The 23,636-nt window shown below is 48.0% G+C and overlaps 1 protein-coding gene across 3 annotated transcripts in view; it reads right to left on the bottom strand.

The window, feature by feature from the left end:
• Positions 1 to 400: 400 nt before the first annotated feature.
• SPIDR (scaffold protein involved in DNA repair) overlaps positions 401 to 23,636 on the bottom strand; it is a 289,161-nt gene continuing 265,925 nt past the window's right edge. For 2 of the 3 annotated variants that reach the window (XM_070391894.1, XM_070391896.1), the window contains 9 exons: positions 21,102 to 21,189; positions 19,490 to 19,627; positions 19,336 to 19,395; positions 15,751 to 15,961; positions 14,959 to 15,111; positions 8,353 to 8,446; positions 7,227 to 7,347; positions 6,885 to 6,938; positions 401 to 1,015 (listed from right to left, as the gene is read on the bottom strand). In XM_070391894.1, the coding sequence (XP_070247995.1) occupies positions 851 to 1,015; positions 6,885 to 6,938; positions 7,227 to 7,347; positions 8,353 to 8,446; positions 14,959 to 15,111; positions 15,751 to 15,961; positions 19,336 to 19,395; positions 19,490 to 19,627; positions 21,102 to 21,189 (1,084 nt within the window). In that variant the 3' untranslated portion in view covers positions 401 to 850. The remainder of the gene's footprint in view (positions 1,016 to 6,884; positions 6,939 to 7,226; positions 7,348 to 8,352; positions 8,447 to 14,958; positions 15,112 to 15,750; positions 15,962 to 19,335; positions 19,396 to 19,489; positions 19,628 to 21,101; positions 21,190 to 23,636) is intronic. The other variant, XM_070391895.1, reaches the window with a different exon arrangement.

Here is a 23,636-nt window from a genome sequence, read left to right as displayed (position 1 = left end):
AGCCACAGTGCTATGTCCCAGAGCTTCATCTGGACAAATAAATAAAGCCCTTTGCCTTCCCCCAGTGAAAGCGGGACTAGGCACTGCGTCTATATTATGTAATTAACTATGGCCCGTCATGACCGTATCGTCATAAGGGAGAAAACAAGACCCTTAGTGTCCACAGCTAATAAATTCATGGTGTTAATTTAAATCTCTCCCAACAACGCAATGTTAACAACCCACCCCTCTTCAGTCCGATCTTGGCTAGCGTGTGAGCCAACTACACACTCTGTTCAGTGTCCCTATAATCACACTTGTTAACTTATTCACACTTTGTGGACGTTTTTGTACCTCTGATAAAGTTCTCTAAAATATTTCCCCCAAATACTGAAAGGCAAACAGAAACAAAAACCCTTTAAGTGCAAAATGCTTAGATTGGACATTTATTGTAGCAGAACAGTAATATAACAATGTAGGACAAAGGGTTAAACTTTGCAGCGTATGCTTTGGGGCAATGTTAAGACAAAAACTACAAGAAAAACGTTGAATCGGTAAAATTTAAAAACTTTAAAATTGCAATTGAACAGTTCCTCCTGCTACATTAATATTATTGCTTAAGGTAAATACAAAACGAAGACCTCAAGCTTACATAAGCTTTATTAACAGTTATGTCCCTAAGTTTGCAGGAAGGTAATAAAAATATATAGTAGAAAAAAAAGTATTTTGATTTATAGTTTACAAAACCATTTTACTGTCATGTGCCCCAGAAAAATTGTAAGTTCCATTTCAAGATCATAAAATACATTCACTTTGCCCATAGTTAACAGCTACCAAACCACCAGCAGCACCCTGGCAGCCACACCGGCCTTCACCGACGCCCAGGAGAACCAGTGGTGCCTGAAGAGGCCCTTTCTGCAGGCAGAAGCTCGATTTCCTCCAATCCCAGGCAGCTGGTCGGGTGGGTGGTTATGGACTGGACAAAACAATTTAGCCACCCCACCTCCTTTCCGATGACGCTGTTCACTTCATAACCCTGCAGGGATAAAAGGCATGCTGGTTACAGCAAATAGCCTCGCATGTTTTGCTCCCAAGAACACAGAACACGACTTCAAATAGTTGAGAACAACATTGGTAAGAAGGAAAAAAGAAAAAAAAGGGCAGTGATTTATTATGCCAAGTGAAGGAACGAATTTTTTTCTGAAAACTGAATCGTGTTTTCACACAAGAACATTTAAAATGTTACTGATGTTTGTTCGTGGGTGCAACGATAAGCCTCTCCCAGCTGGCTGCCCTGGGAGAGGAGCGGAGGACTTGCACGGGACAAGCCCTGTTTATTAGCTGCGAGTGCTGGGCTGGGGCTGGGGCTGGGGCTGGGCTGGGCTGGGGCTGGCGCGCATCGTGCAGCTGCCTCCCACTTCCTTTGGGACACTTCCCCAATCTAGCAACACTTCTGGTCAAAGGATTCTCTGGTATTTTGCCACTAAACTTCCCTCTTCAATGGGATATTATTTCTTCTAGACTCACACTGAGTGTTGTAAGAAGCTTTTTATCCAGGTTCTGTTTGATGAACATCTTATGGTGGTCAGTTAATCTTGGCCAAGTTTCATCTCTTGATGAAAACAGACTAGGAAGGTGTGGTATGCTCTCATTAGTCTCTAGATCAAGCATGTCGAACTCAGAGGCTAACACGGGCCAAATAAACAAGCCATGCGGCCTGCGAGTTTAACATGCTTGCTCTAGATCAAACCTCAGAACATTTCTCTCTGGGGCCGAGGTGGGCTAAATACATTGGGATACACGCATCTCTGGCCTTGGAGACGGAAGCCCTAGGAGTAGCGTGTTCTTTCGGAAGCTCCTTTGCTGCCACCTGCAGAGTAACATCAGGAGTATCTCTCACTTCACTGAGCCAGACCCTTGACAGATCCCTACAGTGGCTTTGCTCCGCATGTTTTACAAAGCAGGCACATGTCTGTGTTCTCGGCGCCCTCCCATCGAAGGTGAGCATCACTGCCCTCATCGGCTCTAAGCTGGGCTCAGGGACGCTTTTCTGGAACAGAGAGCAGTGGACAGGGCACTGAATTTGTCCCAAGCGTGGCCAGGAAAGGTGCCCGGCGCTCTCTGCCCGCCTCTCTTGGGACCCAGACCCGTGCTGTGTGGGTATCTGGCCAGAGCCCGGGCAGGTCCCAGCCAATTGGAGCACAAAAGCCAGCGGGGGACCGAAGGCCTTCTGGGGCTCCAGCCCAGCCTCTGGCCACCAGCTGACGCCCACTGGAGCGAGATGAGCTGTCCTGGCAGAACCCCGTCCTGCCCACAGGCCTGTGCACAGGTAAGTGTGGAGGCCACTGAGCTGTGAGATGGTTTGTTGTGAAGCAGGAAATATCAGGATCAGTCTGGGTGTGATCCCTTCCTTCTGCTAGGAGGCGGGCATGGTGGCAATGCCTAACATACTAGTGCGATCTGTAAAGAGTTTTCATTGCTCAGTAAAAGTTCGTGTAAGGTCAACAGAGTGGTCGAATGGAGTGACGGGGGAGGGAGAGCTGCTGGGAAGTGATGGAGCTAAAATATCTGACAACAATGGTGGCAAAGGTCTGTCTGCACTTGGGATCATATGTGACACAGACGTCAACTTTAAGTCCATCCCTGGTCACTCATCGAGGGCCACTGCGAGGCCACGAAGGGCCTGCCACTGAGATGGCAGTGACCGGGAGCAGCCAGGCTGCCGGTCCGGACAGCGAGCACAGGGTGTGCAGAGGCCGCCACCACCCCGGGCTGGGCAGGGAGACGACAGCAGCCACTTCTCTGTTGGCCATTTAATCGCCTTGCATGTGTGTGTGTGTGACACAGACGCCCAGGCATCCCTCCACTTTTACTTGGGGTAAAAGTACGGAATTCTGACTTGAAAAAAGTCAGCAAAAAATCACTTCAAAAAATGTCAGGTTTGGCAGCTACCGTCTTCAATCACAACTATCATTTATAAACAAAGATTAAATTACACGTACTTTATATTTGCTGGCAATTAATACAGGTAGGTAAAAATCACACACAGCAACAAATGCATCTGTACTCTCATATAAACGCACGTGTGCGTATGTGTAAAATGTGTCTCTATTTTTAAAAGGTACAATATATTTTCCTTTAACTTTTCTTTTTCTGAAAGCTAAGGAAAGGAAGTCCAAGTTTCATGTCACTGCAGTGTTACAGTGAATGCACTGACATGTACAAGGACAGCAATCCCATTGCTCTCACTCCTGTAGCTGGGCCCCATTGAAGCGAGGGCGGAACACGTACACTCATGTATCCTACCCAGAGGCAGTGCCTTCATTCCAGAGCATGGAGTTAGGGTTCCATAGACAGTCCTATGTGATTCTCTGGATTTTGGCAAATGTGCCTTCACACAGAAAACAGATAGAATCCAGACTGGAAAACGCACGGCTGATGTCTACACGTAAGTCCTTTAAAAAAAAAAAATTAAAAAAAAATCCTCACCTGAGGATATGTTTTTTTTTTTTTTTTTTAAATATATTTTATTGATTTTTTACAGAGAGGAAGGGAGAGAGATAGAGAGCTAGAAACATCGATGAGAGAGAAACATCGATCAGCCGCCTCCTGCACATCTCCCACTGGGGATGCGCCCGCAACCCAGGTACATGCCCTTGACCGGAATCGAACCCGGGACCCTTCAGTCCACAGGCCGACGCTCCATCCACTGAGCCAAACCAGTTTCGGCACCTGAGGATATGTTTATTGATTTTAGAGAGATAGGACGAGGGAGAGAGACGGAGGGAGGGAGGAGGGGGGGTGGGGGAGGGGGGGAGGGAGAGAGAGAGAGAGGAGGGAGGGAGGAGGGGGGGAGGGAGAGAGAGAGAGACGGAGAGAGGGAGGAGGGGGGGTGGGGGAGGGGGGAGGGAGAGAGAGAGAGAGGAGGGAGGGAGGAGGGGGGAGGGAGAGAGAGAGAGACGGAGAGAGGGAGGAGGGGGGGTGGGGGAGGGGGGGAGGGAGAGAGAGAGAGAGGAGGGAGGGAGGAGGGGGGAGGGAGAGAGAGAGAGAGGAGGGAGGGAGGAGGGGGGAGGGAGAGAGGGAGGAGGGGGGGTGGGGGAGGGAGGGAGGGAGACGGAGAGAGGGAGGAGGGGGGGTGGGGGGAGGGAGGGAGGGAGACGGAGAGAGGGAGGAGGGGGGGTGGGGGAGGGAGGGAGGGAGACGGAGAGAGGGAGGAGGGGGGGGTGGGGGAGGGGGGAGGGAGAGAGAGAGAGAGGAGGGAGGGAGGCGGGGGGGTGGGGGAGGGGGGAGGGAGAGAGAGACGGAGAGAGGGAGGAGGGGGGGTGGGGGAGGGGGGGAGAGAGGGAGGAGGGAGGAGGGAGGAGGGGGGGTGGGGGAGGGGGGGAGAGAGGGAGGAGGGAGGAGGGAGGGAGGAGGGGGGAGGGAGAGAGAGAGAGACGGAGAGAGGGAGGAGGGGGGGTGGGGGAGGGGGGAGGGAGGGAGAGAGAGAGACGGACCTGTTGCCTCCCATAAGCCCCCTGACTGGGGATCAAACCTGCAAGCCAGGTGTGTGCCCTGACCAGGAGTCGGATGCTCCAACCACCTGAGCCACACCAGCCAGGCACACAGTCCCTTTATCACCCATCCTCCAGCTGCTTTCCGGGTCAGGTGTAAAGCGCTGATCCCCCTGTGGGTAGCGCTGGGGGTAGGGCCGAGGAGTTCACTGAAATGCCCCTCAGGCTGGGCATTTGCCTTATTTCCTGGTGTCAGCTCTGAGTACCTGCAACGTTGGCCCCTGAAGCTATCACAACCGGCGCCCCTCATCCGATGCACACACTCTAGCACACACATGTACACGAGCACACACAGCTGTACGAGACAAACACATGAACACTCAAGTACACACACATGCTCTTTTGAGCTCTTTTGGGATTTTACATGAGAGAGCATTGCGATTGCGGAGTTTGATGTGTGGGAGGTACCATCAGAAGGAAATCAATGGAGAAGGGCATTCCTACAGGCCTCCCCTGTTCCCCGCTCCTGCGGAGAGTGGCCGTCCATCCCTGGAGGCCGCCTGGAGGAGGCAGGCCACTGGGTGGGGAGCTGCAGGACCGAGTGGGAGGCAGGCCTCGCGGAGGCCGCCTGGAGAATGCAGGCGAACCTGGGCCTGTCTGGGTGGAACAGCAGGTGAGCTGTGCAGCACTCCCAAGTGCTGCTGGTTTGGTTTGTTTAGGTTGTGGGTTTGGTTCATTTTCCTATGTGTTCTCCTTAAGCAGGAGTGTTACCAACACTTCCCCCAACCCTCTCCACTTCCCTGATAACCCAGCTCTGTTCTCTTTAGCGCCCACTGAAAACCCCGCCTTAGAAACCTCCCATCCCTGGCCCGGGACTACGCCCTTCTCTCTTCCTCTCTCCTCTCCCCCAAGCGCTGAGAGATGAGGCAACGAGGTGCTGCTAACTCATCACCCATTAAACACAGACTTCACTAAGAACAGACACACAGATGAGCCCATTTCCCCGACCCCACTCCCCAGTCTGGGCTGGCGACTGCCTCGGCTAAGTGGTCACTGGTGGGGCTATCGAGGCCTCTCTCTCTGCCTCCCTCTCTGCCTCCGACAAAACAGTGGCTGTGAGCCCTGCAACCCTTTGCTTCCCTTGCAGTCAAGTGTGGAGCCTGCCCTGCCCCCTGGGTGGTTAGGGAGACGAAATAGGCAACGTGAGAAAAGCAACAGCCGTTCCTGGGCCACTGTAATTACTTACTTACACTCTACTTGTTTATAAGCCCTCCTGCAGCCTGGTCTAAACACCAACCCCTATTGGCACTGCAACCCCTTGTTTAGCGCAGGGGTAAGGGGGCGGTGAGGGGGTGTCACCGAGTTGTTTTAAAGAGACAGGCCCAGGCTGGTGGGCTTATCCTGGGGAGGGAGCCAGAAACCCTTTTATAGCTCCACAGGCGACTCTACCCTGAAATCCGCGCGGGAACCGTAGTCAGACCAGTGATTCTTTAAGGTTCTGTTCGGGACTGATCCACATTCCAATGTAATCCAAACTCAGAGTTTAGATGCAAGAACGTGACGCTGCTCCGCCTCCTGGTGCCGCCCGCCCCTCTGAGGGCAGGAGGGGGGGGCAGCAGGTGGCGGGCGAGGGCAGCCTCCACGGGATGGACCAAATCAGCCTGATTCTGCTGGAATCAGAGCTGGAGTTCGGCCGGGAGAGCCCGTCAGGAAGTTCTGCACGATCGGTCTCCTGGCCCCGTAACCTCCTGAGCTGGCCGTCGGCCCCTCGATGTGGACCCCGGCCCCGGCCAGGGGCTGTGCCTGGCAGCACTCAGTGGTCAGCCCGGTGCCCTCCTCTGGGCTCAGCAACTCCCTGGCCACTGTGGTGCTTGTCCACGGCTGCGGCCAGAGGCGGCGCCTCCAGGACAGCCTGCTTGTGTGAGGCCGCTCTCGGGAAGAAGAGAACTCTTGGGCCCTAAGGTATATTCAGGTGGTGGTTTTTCAGGTGGTTTTCTTGCTAAGTCACACTGTAGTGACTCTCTGAACTAATGCTCGTTACCAAATACTCAAACGGGACACAAAGGTGTGTATCTCAGTCAATCCTGTTCTCTTAATGTGAAACCACGGCAGTGGGACTTGAAATCTCAATCCTGTTCTATCATCCAAGGCCTGGGGGTCAGATTCATGACTGTACTGTAAGGCTGAGCAGGAATAACCCCGATCCCAGAAAGGAAAGACCTGTTAGCAGACGTGGGCATCTGCCGGCGATGAGAGCCGTCGGAGGGCCAGGCCGAGGTGCAGTCTCGCACTCAGCACGTGCAGGTATGCTGCAGGGCTGCCGGAGCGGGAAGCACATGGCACGGGGTCTTTATCTGGGGAAGATCTGCTAGCTGGGGGCTTCGGGCACAGAACACACATCCGGGCACTTACCCCATCCTCACCGGCGGCGAACCTCAGGAGCGAGGAGATACTGCTCTGCATCAGCTGCAATGACAGTCACATGGCTGGGTTAGGGCTCCCGGCTGCGAGAGCGCTGGTGCTGACACTCATGCCTGGAGACGAACATGTTAGACAGGAACCACTGCCTTCTCTTAGTAGCTCGGATCTCAAAGCCTTAAGTCAAACGTGGCTTGTCAGGCCACAGACATGGAAAGACTGTGTTCCTGAGGGTGAGTCCTTCACCTTTTCCCAGGGAAAGAGTAGTGGATGCGAGTCTACCCCAGGGCAGGAGCCAGAGCAGCTCCGAGAGGGACGGAGGGCGCACGCTCCTACCTTGACCCTCACTGTGCACTGGGGCCGCGCGGGGCAGGCCAGGAAGACCTGCAGGTGCCGTCGGAGGACAGGAGAGGTGACCACGCGGGAGCAGTCCGCACAGGAAAAGGCGCCTCTGTCGCTGGGAAGCACACAGGGAAGACAGGGCCAGAACACAAGCGGATGAGCGTCTAGCAGTGGACAGGCATTTTCCTGGACAGGAATGAGTGCTGAGATAGCAGGGGATTTACTTTCCAAAACCAAGTTCCTGAAATAGGCCGCAGCAGCCGGGCTCGGCCTGTGCTGAGGGACAAAGGTCAGCTTCCCCCCTCTGGCTGATGCATGTGGGCATTAACCAGGGCAGGGCACTCAGCAGGATGCCTCATCCAGCTGATCCAGCTGAGCACGAGGACAGCAAACATCCCGCGAGCAAAGGGAAGCCCTGTGCCTGGTGAGAGGAAGGCAGGCCTCCTCTCCGCTGGACGGGAAACCTGCTTTCCGTCGTCAGCATCTACGCGCCTTCCTGCTGCCAAGTCCACCTGTGGTTCCCACTCTGCTCGTCTCTTAGGCACGATCCAGCAACCACTCGTTCACACACGATGCCATCCAGCCAGGAGGTGCCAAGGAGACATCTGCCCTGGGCTTCTTACGAAGCAGGAAAGTAAGGAGCCCCTTTCTATCTGTCACGTGACAGAGTCCACATGGGAGGCCAGAGAACTGACTGGAGAAAGACCCTCCCCAGGGCGATGGAGTGGGTGCTGGGCCCCTGTGGGCACAGCCGGGCACCTGTCCCCTGGTCTCTGGGAAGCCTGGGCCCCATGGAGGACAAGCTGTCAGTCACCAGGTTAGTCTTCTTTATTCATGTGAACCCTGGCTTTTCGCTTTTCCCCTAATAACAAACCAACTGAGGACAAACCTGGCTTCTCTTTTACAAAATACGAGCTGCAGGAACATGGAGAAAACCCCCACGTGAGGAGAAGACCGTGACTGCAGCCTCTGCCTTGCAGCGCAGCAGGCGGGCTTTGCTGCGGAGCTCCTGCCCAACCCTGGGCCCTGGGGGGGAGCTGCCCCGGGCAGGGAGGCAGGAGGGGTCCTGGGACTGGGCCGCTGCACCCCGGGGTCTTTCAGGCCAGTCGCTGCCCCTTACCTGTCTTCTGGGCTCTGTTCCAATCTCTGGCTGCCACACCGGTCACACACAGGCCAGGAGAAGGCCGTGCTCTCATCCACAGCGACCACAGTGCCTAGGCCGAGGGAGAGCAGGGCCAGCTCAGGGTCTGCCCTCCAGCCTCTCTGTGCTCCTCAGGACGCAGAGGGTAATTAAGGGCCTCGGATTTTTCTCTCACTTGTGAGTTTATATAAATGTTCCTGAGATTTTTATAATGTCCATGTATCGGACAGCATTATAACAGTAAAAGGTAAGTTTTAAAACCTGCCCACATTACTACCTAATCAAGTGTTTTCATTTGTGCCCGATCTCTCTGGTCTTTCTCCAGATGCACATGTGTTGGAGTCATTACAAGCACATCATCGGTGCCATGTCCCACCCTCCTTTTAGGCGGCTAAGTAACTACTAAGAATTGTTTTATCTGTCTTACTGATACCCATCTAGGTGATGTGTCATAGTTCCCCCAGCCACTCTCCAACTTGGACATCTGGGTCTCCGAATTCCTTGGCGGTTAAGCAGTGGGTGTCTTCCTGCTGAGGCCCTTTCTGTGCCGAGACCCCTTCCCTAGGATGGATTCCGAGAAGCAGAGCTACTGTGAGCAGCAGTGATAGAAACGCCTCTAGGAGGTGCTTCCCACAAGGTCTCTGACCCCGTCCCCTCCCCTCGCAGAGCGCGGTCTCATGGCACTGAGTGTGGAAACCACTTTCAGTGTTTGCCTCCTGAACAGCACAACGGAATTCCTTATCTTGGTTTCCACTCCTCTGATAAGGAAAAATAAATATTCTATGGGTTTGTTAGTATCTCTTATTCAGTGATTTCTCTGGCTTCCTATTTCTTTTTACTCCCACATTTGTGATTTATTTTTTTCAACAAACATGTATACAATGCTCTTTAGTGTGGGATACATGTGTAGCACTAAAAACATAAAGATGAATGCTGCAATCCAGATAAACAAATAATGAGTAAAAATACCACGAAATATGGGAGAAAATGTTTGCAAAGGACATATCTGATAAAAGACTAATATCCACAATCTATAATAATAAAAGCATAATATGCAAATAGACTGAACAGCCGAACAGCAGAATGACTGTCCGGGACCACACTATGACACCCATTGGCGCCAGGCCAGCCAAGGCGGGTGTGATGTGATGTGATTAGTCGGGGGCTCGGCCATCACCCCATGATCGCCCCGCAGAGGGAGGCCCAGGTCCCTGGCTGGCATGGTGATAAACTTGGGGGGCTCCATGATCACCCAAAGAGGGAGGCCCAGGCTACCATGCGGCAGTGCTGTGGCAGGTGTGTGGGGCCTCCCTCTGCAGGGGTGATCCATCGTGGGGCTCCCGGACTGTGAGAGGGCGCAGTCCGGGCTGAGGCTCCCCCTCCCCCCAGTGCAGGAATTTCATGCACCGGGCCTCTAGTATAAAAATAAACTTTTAAAACTCAAGAGTAAGAACACAAACACCTGATTAAGAAATGGGTCAAAGACCTTAACAGACATCTCACCAAAGGAGATATACTGATGACAAATAAGCATATGAAAAGATGTCTAATATATCATCAGAGAAATGCAATTAAAACAATTAAATGCCAAACTGCACCCCTATTAGAAAGGCCCAAGTCCAGAACGTGACACCACCAGAGGCCAGTGAGGACGGGGAGCAACAGGAACCCTCTCTCACCGCTGGGGGAATGCGAAACGGTGCAGCGACTGTGGAAGGTAGTTTGGTGGTTTCTGATAAAACTAAACACACCTTTACCACACAATCCAGCAATCAGACTCCTTGGTATTTACCCAAAGGAGCTGAAAGCTCAGTCCACGCAAGCACCCAAATACAGATGTTTGCAGCAGTTTTGGTCACTACTGGCAAAACTGGGAAGCAACGGTGATGTCCTTCAGGAGGTGAATGGATAGACAAACTGTGGCCCATCCAGACAACGGAATATTATTCATGCTAAAAATAAGCGATGAAGCCATGCAAAGACATGGAGGAAACGTAAGTGCATATTGCTTGGTTAAAGAAGCCAGTTTTAAAAAGCTAATGATTCCAACTACACATAGACATTCTGGAAAAAGCAAAACGATACAACCAGTAAGAGGATCAGTGGCTGCCAAGTGTCACTGGGGCGGGAGAAATGAACAGGTGGCGTGGAGAGGATTTTTATACCAGTGAAGCTATTCCGAGGGATACTGTAATGATGGACACATGTCATACAGTTGTCTAAGCCCAAATAAAGGACGATACCAACAGTGACCTTAACATAAGCTATGGCCTTTGGGTGACTAGCATGTGTCCAACTGTAGCACATGTACCATGCTGATGGGGGATGCTGACAGTGGCAGAGACTGTGTGTGTGTGTGTGTGTGTGTGTGTGTGAGGCGGGGGGCGCAGGGAGAATAAGGGAATCTCTGTACCTCCTGCTTAATTTTGCGGTACACCTAACACTACCATAAAATAAATGCTAAATTAAGAAATGGCCCTAACTGGTTTGGCTCAGTGGATAGAGCGTCAGCCTGCAGACTCAAGGGTTCCAGGTTCGATTCCGGTCAAGAGCACATCCCCAGTAGGGAGTGTGCAGGAGGCAGCTGATTGATGTTTCTCTCTCATCCATGTTTCTAACTCTCTATCCCTCTCCCTTCCTCTCTGTAAAAAAAACCAATAAAATATATTAAAAAAAGAGAAAGAAATGGAACAGACCCTTCAGAGGTGCAGAATAGAGGCCCATTAGGCGGGCTTGGGGGTCAGGGAAGGCTTCATAAAAGAAGGGAACTGAGATAGGGATGCAGGTGGGGTGGGGCACAGGCCACACTGCTTCCTGGGGCGAGGCCTGAGGCCAAACAGGCATAAAGGAAAGGCAGGTAAAGTGGCTGTAGAGTTAACAGACTATGATTACTCAGGGTCTTGCTGAGGATTTTATTTTTTAAAAATATATTTTTACTACTATCAGAAAGAAAAAGAGAGGGAGAGAGAAAGATAGAAACATCAATGATGAGGGAGAATATCAATTGGCTGCCTCCTGCATGCCCCCCACCGGGGACCAAGAATTGAACCGGGACATCCTAGTTCATAGGTCGACACTCAAATCACTGGGCCACGCTGGCCGGGCTTGCTGGGGCTTTTAGACTTGACTGTGGAAGGATGAGAAGCCAGTAAGAAATTTTAGACAGAGATTGAGATGGTCCAATTTTCCTGGAGTGTGAAGCATGGTAGATATTCTGTTAAGTCACAGACCATCCTGTAGAAAGTGAAATGAGACGTTTGAATAACAGTAAGACGGGACCTGCATTTCCAGTCATCCTTCCCACCCTCTGTGGTGGGGAAGAATTGCATTCCCACTAGAACAAGCATTAGAAAAAAATTGATCTGTAGAGGACAAAACAGATTTATGAGAACTAAGTAGGTTTGATTTATTAAAATACATTCATGTGATACATACCTGAATGACTTTCTAAAAATGAAAATAACACACCTTGATTTTGAAAAGGCTGCCCCGCTAATTTCATTGTCCTTGCAAATCTAATGACTATCAAGTTAAAGGGATAGGAATCATAGTCAATGAGAGCTTATAACATAGCCAGAAAGGAGTGCTGACTAATTCGCAACAGGCAAAGGTGTGAGGCAAAGGGAGTGGCTCCCTCCCCAGGCCCCGTGCCCAGCAGAGAGCCTGGCTCACAGCAGTAGTTGGTGTCTGCTAAATGGATTAATAAAAAGGGGACTGCTACCAATCAAAGTTCCTTGTGATCCTAGGATACCTTTGGGTGTTAACAGCATTTACATTTATATGGAATTAAGTTACTTCCATCCAATTAGGACAAGAGTTGAGGAAACGTATTTCATTTGGGATCTATACACCCTTGGAAATCCCTTCTGCAGACATGAGTGAATTCCAAGGGATGCCTGGGAAGTGTATTAACCTGTTAGTATCTAGAACATTCACTTAAGCGAGCATCAGAAAAAAAACAATTTTTGTTAGAGTTTGATAAGTGTGACGCCACACTCATCACTTAACTGCAATTTGCTATTAAAAGCCTTTACTGTCCTTATCTTGTTTACAGAACTCTCTTATAATTAGGTTTGGGAAAGGCATATCACATATTTATTAAAACATCTTTTTTTAAAGGTCCTTTAAAAAGGTCCTATTGGAAGTGCTTCAACCCTTTTTTCCTTTCGGGGCACACAACAACTACGTGCTCTGGACAGTCCGGGTTTTCCTGGCACTGTCAGCCTGGTTTAAAATGTTCTTCAGATACTTTGAACTCTCTGCCACACTACTCCCACTTTTCTGACAGAAAGAAGTTGGGGCTCAGACAAATGGCATGAATGGAAACATACCAGTGTTATATAATAAATCAAATGTACCGAAAGTAACCTTCTAGTTAGAGGCCAAGGCCAAGACTTTGCCACCACTTTCCAAGGAGACAGAGTGTGCTTGCTGCATCCATTGCGACCATGGCAAGTAAGAGCATTATACACGAACCAGCAATGAATGTATACAGAAGTGGTGAGCAATACAAAGAAGAGAAAATCAATGATGCAAAACTTTTTCACCCCAGAAAATAAACTGGAAGGAAGTGCCTGCATACGCTGGGAGTTGGTGTTTGGGGAGTGATGAGAAGGCCTGGTGACCCAAGTGAAGTGAGGTGGAGTGGAGTGGAGTGAAGAGGAGAAGAGAGGAGTGAAGAGGAGAAGAGAGGAGTGAAGAGGAGAAGAGAGGAGTGAAGAGGAGAAGAGAGGAGTGAAGAGTGGAGTGAATTGTACAGTTAAGAATTTACAACAAGATCATCTTCTATGGTTACTTTCGGTACATTTGATTTATTATCTAACACTGGTATCTTTCCATTCATGCCATTTGTCAAAAAATATATCATCATCATAATAAAAATACCATTTATTGATTTTCATCTTTGAAAGTAAATCTGTAGACCAAGTGTGCAAGGCTTAATTATGATTATGGAATAAATTATCATGCAACAATATACAGAAACAGCTGTATGGTGGTGGTACAAAGACAGCAGTAAAAGCAGGGCCAGAGAGCTAACATTCACTTCCTACAAAGCAAGGAATAAAGAGATACCATGTTTAACTGATAAAACAAGAAGCAAACAAATTTACAAAATCCTTACAGCTCACATCATACTTAATGGTGAGAAAGTAGATACTTTCTATTTAAGATTAGGAAGAGAGCAAGAGGGTCCCCTACCACCACTTATATTAAAAACAGTACTGGAAGTACTAGCTAATACAGTAAGATACAAAATCCTTACAGCTCACATCATACTTAATGGTGAGAAAGTAGATACTTTCTATTTAAGATTAGGAAGAGAGCAAGAGGGTCCCCTACCACCACTTATATTAAAAACAGTACTGGAAGTACTAGCTAATACAGTAAGATAAAAAATTTAAAAAAGGAAATAAAAGGTATAAAGATTGGAAAGGAAGAATAAACGGTCCTTGTGTCCTGGTGACCTAGTTTTCTATGTTAACTATCCCAAAGAATCAACAAAAAAAAATTAAAACTACAAAATAATTTTAGTATGATTGTAGGATACAAGGTTAAAATACAAAAGTAAATTGCTTTCCTATATATTAGCAATGAACAAGTGGAATTTGAAATAAAAAACACACCACCATTTACATTAATGCTAAAATAAAGAAGATACTTAGGTAAAACTATAACAAAATATCTACATGATCCAGATGAGAAAAACTACAGAACTACATAAAAGAACTTAGAGATCTAAAATTAATAGGTAGATATTCAAGACCATCCCACTTAAAATCCCAGCAAGTTATTTTGTAGATACCAACAAACTGATTTTAAAGTTCATATGGAAGGCAACAAACCTAGAATCGGCACGTTCCACTTCATTGAAGAGCGCTACCACTGCCGGTTGGTCACCTAAGCCCGAATCTTAGGGGTCATCACACACGTTCTCTCCTCCGCATACGCCTTGCTCCCTCTGTCCCAAATTCATTACCCGGCCTGCCAATCCCTCTTAACGAAATCTACTCCTGGATTCACTCACCCTTTAGACGGTGCTCGTCCTCCTACTGGCGGCTACCCCAGGCCCAGCCCCTCCACTCCGTTCTGCAGAGATGGGAACTGGACCAGGCTGTCTCTCTGGGAGGTCCTGACAGCGAGCCCACTGGCCTGCACAAGCCGGCCATCTTGCTTTGACTCAGGTCACTCGCTCTATGCAGGTGCCTTTTGGCCTCCTTCCAGACTCGGGGCTTACCCACTCTATCCTTCCAGCAGCCTCTGTAAGCCTGCTTTCTCCCCACCAGCTATTCTTCCCGACCTCCCCCCTTCACCTCATGAGCTCCATCCTGCCCTGGAAAACTCCAGTGACCGCCCTGACCAGGGGAGGTGGCGCGGAGCAGCCCTGGACCCCGGGGATGCTGAGGCGCGGTGTGCATATCTGACATGTCCTCCTACACAGACTACACACCGAGAAGCGAGAACCTCTTCTGATGTTGCTCCTGTATATCCAACGTCTGGAACATGTCAGGTACTCAACAACTACTTGCTGACAAGTGTGATATTCAAGAAAATAGAAATACTGTTTCCATAAGATCGACTACCCACCTTGAACGCTGCAGATGCAGTTGACCTGAGTGACGGAATCCAGGCCATCGAGCCTCACAGGGCCGGTCAGCTCACAGGAGTGAGTGCCCGAGGCCACATCCAGAACGGGCTTTGGAAGCGAGAGGACAGTGCGCTCACCACAGACAATCCGACCTGTCAGGAGAGACATTTCAGACGGAAGCACTGAAGGAAGAGGGAGCTCTGCCAGGAAAGGCGGTGTCCTTTGCTAGATCCCTAGAGCCGTGTGGGACAGGGGGCACGGCTGCGGGGTGACACTCGCACTGTGCAGAAAGGAAGCCCCAAGCCGCCAGCATGCTAAGCTGAAAAACACACAAATACCACATTCATTTTCAACTCAAAAGGTGAATCTTATGGTATGAAAATTATACCTCAAGACTAATTTTTGAGGAAGGCTCCTACTTTGATTCCTCGACGAAGTGTACATGTTTACAACTTGTAGCTTTTAATTTGTTTTAAAAAAATGATGTCCCAGGCAATGGCTTAAGTGGCTCTTGCACCTGTAAGCTTGCCACCAACAGACAGTCCTAGAGTGACCACTGGCAGCTCTGACACCATTTGCCCGTACTGCAAGGGGTTCTGGTTCTGTCCAGGCGGCCATGACATGGTCAGTGAGAGCCTGGGCGGCACCAGGGGCCTCTGCACTCCACACGCCTTGTCTGCGGAGGGCTTAGTGGTGGCCCCGCAGTGTCTGAGCAGGACCTGGAAGCCCAAAGCCAAGGTCTGGAATCTGCACAGCACCACTGGCTCACAGCCGTCAGGAAGAAAGCTCACCCTGGTCTCGGAGAGCGTCTCTGAAGAAGAAGCTGTGGGGGGCAGCCTTGGCGAGTTCTTCCAGGACCTCCTGGCCCAGCACACACGAGGAGGTCACGCAGACCGGCAGGGTTCTGGGGAAGCCAGAGGGGTTTTCATCCTGCACTTGCAGGGTGACGTCGGTCACTGTCAGCCAGATCTCCCTTTGCTCCAGAAGAAGCAAACTGCTTAGCTACGAGACACAGTCAAGACTATGAACTTGATAGCTACTCTGACATCAAAGTAATTTTTAAAGCAATGTTAGATGACTGTTCTTGACATGAACATCATTTATATGAACATTATTACATGTTTACATTAACATCACTTCAACATATTTAAAAACATCCAGGACTTGTCATGTTCTGGTCCATTGACATGGCTGTGCCCTGTGAGCCCCAACCGGGCACCTGTAAAGGGCACCTTAGCTCTGATCCCATCTGCCCTCTCCCGGCACCGCTCTCCGTGTCCTCTGACCTGCTCAGGAAGAGCTCGTTGTACTCTGCCTCCTGACCCCATGTTTGTACACCTACGATGCTAATGACCACACTGTCTTACATTTAGCACGCACACATTCTCCCGTCCTGCTAGATGCACGTTTCCTAAGCAGGGATTAAGTGGAAGGGGGCAAAAAGGGAGAAATGGTGGACATAATACCAACAACAATTAAAAAAAAGAATACTAAAAAAGGAGGGGGCAAATTTGGACACAGAGGGAAGGACCTGTGATGACACATAGGGTGAAGATGGCATGTGACCGGAGTGATGCATCTACAAGCCCAGGAAGGCCAAGGATTGCAGCAAAGAGCAGAAGCTGGCAGAGAAAAGGGAGGAATCTCCTCCAGAGCTGCCAGAGGAAACATGGCCCTGCTAAGCCTTCATTTCAGACTTCCAGCCTCCTGAGGCACGAGACAATACATTTCTATACATAACTATTTAATCCTTACCCAAAGGTATGTTTCTACTGATTTTAGAGAGAGAGGAAGAGAAAGAGAGAGAGAGAGAGGAAGAGAAAGAGAGAGAGAGAGAGAGAGAGAGAGGGAGGAAGAAAAATATCAATATGAGAGACAAACATTGAGAAACACTGATTGGTTGCCTCCTGTATGCGCCCAGACCAGGGATCGAACCCACAACCCAGGTATGTGCCCTAACCAGGAATTGAACCTACAACTCCTTGGTGCACGAGGTGATGCTCTAACCAAATGAGCCACCTGGCCAGGGCTTATTGGTTTAAATTTATGGGTTTTAGAGAGCTGAGAAAGGAGAGAGGAAGGGAGAGAAACACTGATTTGTTGTTACACTTATGCATTCTTGATTCTTGTATGTGCCTTGACCAGGGATTGAACTCACAACCTTGGTGCATTGGGATGACACTCTAACCAACTGAGCTACCTGACCAGGGACATTTCTGCTATTTTAAGCCATCTAGTTTTTTGGCGTTTTGCACATTAGGCCTAGGAAACTAATATAAATATATAGGAGTGGGCAAAGTGGTTTATAGCTGTGAGTCCACGAAACGCAGAGTTTATTCTTATATAATCATTTACTAATTATTGTATTATTTATTTGTATTATAACTGTAAACCTACTTTTACCCGTCCCTGTACACTGCATGTTTCTATGTATGTAACCATCATAAAGTAACAGAATTTTAATGATGAGAACAGAACTGATGTCTGGGGATGGGGAACAGGATGGGTGGGGCTATAATAGGAACATTGATTGTGGTGGAGGTTATGCAAGGCCACACATGTGACAAAACAGCATGAAAGTACGCATACATGTACATACACATGTGCATACATGTATGACGGGTGAGATATGAACCAGCTCTGTGGAGTGTGCCAGTGTCAGTTTCTTGGTTGTGATACTATACTGTGGTTACTGTGGGTATGGGATGATGGCATGAGGGTGCATAGGAAATCCTTATAAACTTCTTTGCAATCTATTGTGAATCTATAATTACTGTGAATCTAAACATTTTGAATATTCAAAACAAAAGTTAAATACAAAAGAATACCTTTCCCTTTCCTGAGCGAACCACTAGCACAGTGTTACTACAATGGAGTCTCCTCGGACAGCTCAGGTCCCCCAGTGACTCACTGTGCAAATGCTACGTCAGCTGTCACTGAGCATGTGTCGGCTTAGCCATATAGCGGGCCCAGGACTTAGCATTTCAATTCCTCTCCAGGGAAGTTGGTTTTGGTGATTCACTTTCCCACAAAAGCAAAAGACAGAAGCTTAGTGAACTGAGGAAGTTCAGTGCTCGGTTGGGTTCTGAGTCTTTGACTGTTTCCCACATACCAGCGATTCCTCGGTTCACACCCACTGAAAGGCCTGCTTGCAGGCAGGATGTACGTGAGCCGATGGGAGCCTATTTCTTGGCAGAAAACTCAGAACAGGAGGGACCAGATGGCCTGCAGTGTGTCTCTCTCTGCTCTAGGGCTCCCAGTGGGTGGGTGGGTGAGAGCTGGCGATGGTGTGAGCATCTGACCCTGCCTTCTTTACCTTCCACTTCTGGTCTCAGCTGCAAGGCTGTGGGCAGACCAGCTCCGTGGGCAGGAGCACATGGGGTAGCAGCCAGGAAACTGACGTTCCTGCCCCAGGACAGCATTCTGCCTGCAGCAACCAGCAGCTGCGCAGCGAGGCCCTGCCCGAGGCCACATCCCACCACCTAAATGCGCTCTGGAATAACAGGAATGCGCCAGGTGCCAGGTGAGCACTGCAGATGCTGGGCAGAGGAGTGCACAGCCAGGTTCGGCTGCCTCAGACTCAAAGTCAGAGACATCAGGTGAGCAGGCCGTGTCCTCCCTGGAGGCCTGTGCCTGCCGCTGAGCCAGACGCAGGACGGCTCACCAGGAGCACTGCTGCGTGAGTGATGGCAGCCGCCATCTTACTCCTCAGGGGCACTGATTCACTGTCACATGACTGAAGGGTGGACAGAGAGAGAAAAGCAATGGGATGCTCTCTACCTCTCAGGGGACTGAGATGCATGTTCCTCTTAGTCACGGCCTAGCAGGGGTTTCTTGTGAAACGTACATCATGGGTTGAATGTGCCAAAAGCATCTCTTTACTTGTCTACTCTTAACTGACTTGCGAAGCGGACAACGAGCCCCTCTAGGCTGCCCCTCCCGAGAACTGCCCACGGCTGAGGGCCTGCAGGGCTCCCGCAACTGTCCAGCTTGCAGATACTGAAGAGTTAGTTCCGAGAACTCAATCCTGAGATTCCTACTTTCACTCCAAGACTGAAGTTTCAGCTTCTCTTTCTTTTCTACAACCTGCCCATGTGTCAGAAAGGAACTATGGTCACCGGGCTGAGAATCTTCCCGGGCAGGTACCCCTGACTTTTATGCCTCAGTACTTAACACAGTGGCCAGCAGTGCACACCTACTCAAGGAGTGGCGATGACCTCTTCAGCACCAAGCATGCGTAACTCAATTTCAAAAATGCTTTTCTATCTTGATGCTCCATTAATTTCTAAGGGGGATGAATGATCCTTTAATAAACTATATAACACCTTATGCTTTATAACACGTTATGAGGGGAAAAAGAGAGAGAGAGAGATTACCAATGGTCTTTGATAAATCACTCTGGCATAGAAACTGCAACGGGTACCAAGATCACCAGTCTGAAAAGGCATCGAAAAAGATTTGTAACATCACACAAAGCACACAAATTAAAAAACAAAGTAACTAAAGGCCTTGTTAGAAATAAAGCATTACCTGGAGAATTTCTCGTAGGGAGCAAGGGGCTGGGGGCTGGTAAAGCTTAGAGACAGGGTCTTCAATGATATCAATCTGTCCCAGTGTGGGGTGAGCAGCGAGGACATAACAGAAGCGAGGAGGCAGAGGAGTGTTTGCCTATTTGAAACAGGGCAGAAGAAGAACGTGAATGCATCGTTAAAGACTCAAATATGAAATGTAGTCTTTATACATTTTTATTCACAGGTGAATACTGTCTCTGAAAGGCTGATAAAAATATCTATATAATAAATAGATTATGTTGTTTATCTCTGGGACCAAGTATAAAAATTTGTACTTTTGAATTTATTACTGACTCAGATTTCACTTTAGAAATTTATTCTTCAAAGTATATTTAAAACACAATTTAGAACATTCTCTCAAATAATCTAGAAATGAGCATTTTTTAAACTGAATGTATTGGGGTGACATTGGCACACAAAATTATATAGGTTTTAGGTACACAATTCTATAATACATCATGTGTATATTGTGATGTGTGTTCACCACCCCAAGTCAAGTTTCCTTCCATCACCATTTATCCCCCCAAAACCCTCTTCTACCTCCCCTACTCTCCTTCCCTCTGGCAACCACCACACTGTTGTCTGTGTCTATGAGTTTTTGTTTTCTTAATCCCTTCTCCTTCTTCACCCAGCCCCGCACCCCCCCTGCCCTCTGACAGCTGTCAGCCTGTTCTCAATGAGTCTGTTTCTATCTTGTTTGTTAGATTACTTTGTTCATTAGATTCCACATATGAGTGAAATCACACAGTATTGTCCTTCTCTGACTGCTTATTTCACTTAGCATAATGCTCTCCAGGTCCATCCATGCTGTTGCAAAGGGTAAGATTTCCTTCCTTTTTATAGCTGAGTAGTATTCCATTGTGTACATGTACCACCTTTTTTTAAAAATTGGAAATGGGAATTTTTGACAGTAATTTTGCTGGTCCAGCACAGTCCAGAGTCATATTCTTAGCACTTTGCTAAGAAGTCAGCTACCACACAAACAAGACCACCCCAGTTTTCAGCGTTGGGAACTATAGCCCAAAGCAGTGCTGGCCAGCCTAGTGGAGAATGCTCAGGGTAGATAAAAGGGGACACATTTTAATCAGTCAATTTTTCTGCCTGTGAGCAACTACCGTAAATAATATGATGAGGCAGGAAAATGGAAATTCCTGGCTAACTTGTTGGCTGTACGAATACCCATGGATTTTATTTATTGGGTTTTATGAGTTTCTGCTCTAATTGGTAACTGAGTGTTGGTTCTACTGGTGACTGGAAGGAGAGGGGGGTGCTCTGTGTCTTGTTTAGCATGAGGCTAAGACCCTCACTTTGACCCTAATGGGATGACCCTAACAACTGTGGTTTAAAAACACCATCAAATTAACCTCAAGAAGAATATACTGAAGCGCGGAAGGAAAGCAACCGGAGCTTGGGCTTTGCAAGGATGTGAGTGGGTCTGACTCTCTGTCCTGGCTCATGCTCACTGGCCCTGGGCTTCTCGGGGCTGTGGGCTGTGGAGGCAGCGCTTGGCGCAGCACCTGGCACAGAGCAGGTGGCGACCGGGGGAGGACTCCCTCAGATGCTGAGCTTACCTCTTCACAGGCCTGGCCGTGGCCAGGTGCTTTTAGAGGCACCACTGGAGGCCACAGAGTGTCAATCAAACTGAAGAGCCCTGCTGTCCTGGAAAAAGAAGAGACCTGTCAAAGGTGTTCATCATTAAGCATCACTTCCTAAGCACCTGGCCCAGGAGCTGGTCATACACAGATCTGCTTAGCAGACACCACCCCTAATGCCAAGGGCCCAGCATTCAGGGTAAGTGGCGATTCAGATGGAAAAGACAGCGGCACACGGAGACAAACAGACCTTCAAACTGACTGCACCAGAACAGGACAGAGACTGGTCATTAAATTATCACACATCTTCCTTTCCAGTTTGGAGGCCTCTGATTTCTTCTTATCTGATCGCTATGGCTAGGACTTCCAGTACTATGCTGAACAAGAGTGGTAGAAGGGGGCCTCCCTGTTTTGTTCCTGTTCTTAGGGCAAATGGTTTTAGCTTTTGCCAATTGAGTATGATGTTGGCTGTAGGATTGTCATATATGGTCTTTATTATGTTGAGGTCTGATCCCTCTATTCCCACTTTGCTGAAGGTTTTTTTTTTGTTTTTTGTTTTTTTTATCAAAAAAGGGTGTTGGATTTTATCCAAAGCTTTTTCTGCATCAATTAATATGATCATGTGATTTTTGTCTTGCAATAGGTTTAGGTGATGTATTACATTTATTGGTTTGCGAATAAATAAAACCAGCCTTGCATCCCTGGTATAAATCCCAGCTGGTCACTGTGTATGATCTTTTTAATGTATTACTGGACCCGATTTGCTAAAATTTTGTTGAGGATTTTAGTGTCTATGTTCATTGGCCTGTAGTTCTCTGTCTTTGTTGTGTCATTATCTGATTTTGGAATTAAGATAATGCTGGCCTTATAGAAAGACTTTGGAAGTTTTCCTTCCTCTTGAATTTTTTGGAATAGTTTGAGGAGAGTAAGTGTTAGTTCTTTGAATATTTGGTAAAACTCCCCTGTGAATACACCTGGACCAGGGTTTTTGTTTGCTGGGAGTTTTTTAATTACTGCTTCAATTTCATCAGTAGTTATCGGCCTATTCAGGTTTTCTGATACTTTTATTCACAGATGACATGATACTGTACATAGAAAACCCTAAAGACTCCATAAAAAACCTACTAAATTTAATAAAGAATTTGGCAATGTAGCAGTACACAAAATTAGCAACCCAAAATCCATGGCATTTTTATGTACCAATAGTGAATTCTCAGAAAGAGAAATTTAAAAAATTATCCCAGGCACATGCCTGAGTTGTGGGCTTGATCCCAGTGGGGGACATGCAGGAGGCAGGCAATCAATGATTCTCTCTCATTATTGATGTTTCTACCTCTCTCTCCCTCTCCCTCATCATTGATGTTTCTATCTCTCTTTCCCTCTCCCTTCCTCTCTGAAATCAATAAAGATATATTAAAAAAAAATTATCCCATTTACCACTGTAACAAAAAAATTAAGATACTTAGAAATAAACTTAACCAAGGAGGTAAAAGACCTGTACCCTGAAAACTACAGGACGTTGAAAAAAGAGATAGTTCAAGGTATAAAGTGAAAGAATATACCATGTTCATGGATGGGTAGAATCAACATCATTAAAATGTCCACATTACCCAAAGCAATCTACAGATTCAATGCAATCACTATTAAAATACCAAGGGCATATTTCAAAGACCTAGAACACTCCAAAAATTTATATGGAGCCAAAAGAGATCCCAAATAGCTGCAGGAATCTTGAGAAAGAAGAACAAAGTTGGAGGAATCACAATACCAGATATCAAGTTGTACTACAAAGCAATTGTGTTCAAAACAGCCAGGAACTAGCATAAGAACAGGCATATAGACCAATGGAACAGAACAGAGAACCCAGAAATCAACCCATACCACTATGCTCAGTTAATATTTGACAAAGAAGGCAAGGGTATACATTGGAGCAGAGACAGTCTGTTCAATAAAAGGTGTTGGGAAAATTGGACAGGCATATGTAAAAACAATGAAACTAGACCAACTTATACCAAACACAAAAATAAACTAAAAAGAAAGACTTAAATGTAAGATGTGAAACCGTAAAAATCCTAGAAGAAACCATAGGCATCAAAATCTCAGACATCTCTTGTAGCAATATGTTTACCAATACATCTCCTAGGACAGTGGTCGGCAAACTGCGACTCACAAGACACATGCGGCTCTTTGGCCCCTTGAGTGTGGCTCTTACACAAAATACCATGTGCGGGCACGCATGTACAGTGCGATTGAAACTTTGTGGCCCATGCACAAAAGTTGGTATTTTGGGGAAGAGCCACACTCAAGGGGCCAAAGAGCCGCATGTGGCTTGCAAGCCGCAGTTTGCCGACCACTGTCCTAGGACAATGGAAACTAAGGAGAAAATAAACAAATGGGACTACATTAAAATAAAAAGCTTCTGCACTGTAAAAGAAACCATCAGCAAAATAACAAGAGAGCCCACTACATGGGAGAACATATTTGCTAATGATACATCTAATAAGGGGTTAATCT

This window comes from Myotis yumanensis, unplaced genomic scaffold (assembly GCF_028538775.1).
Source record: "Myotis yumanensis isolate MYYU_CA2020_CCGP unplaced genomic scaffold, mMyoYum1.0.hap1 SCAF_15, whole genome shotgun sequence".
Lineage (NCBI taxonomy): Eukaryota > Metazoa > Chordata > Mammalia > Chiroptera > Vespertilionidae > Myotis > Myotis yumanensis.
The sequence above is the reverse complement of the archived record's forward strand: the minus strand, read 5'-3'. Positions and strand labels throughout refer to the sequence as shown.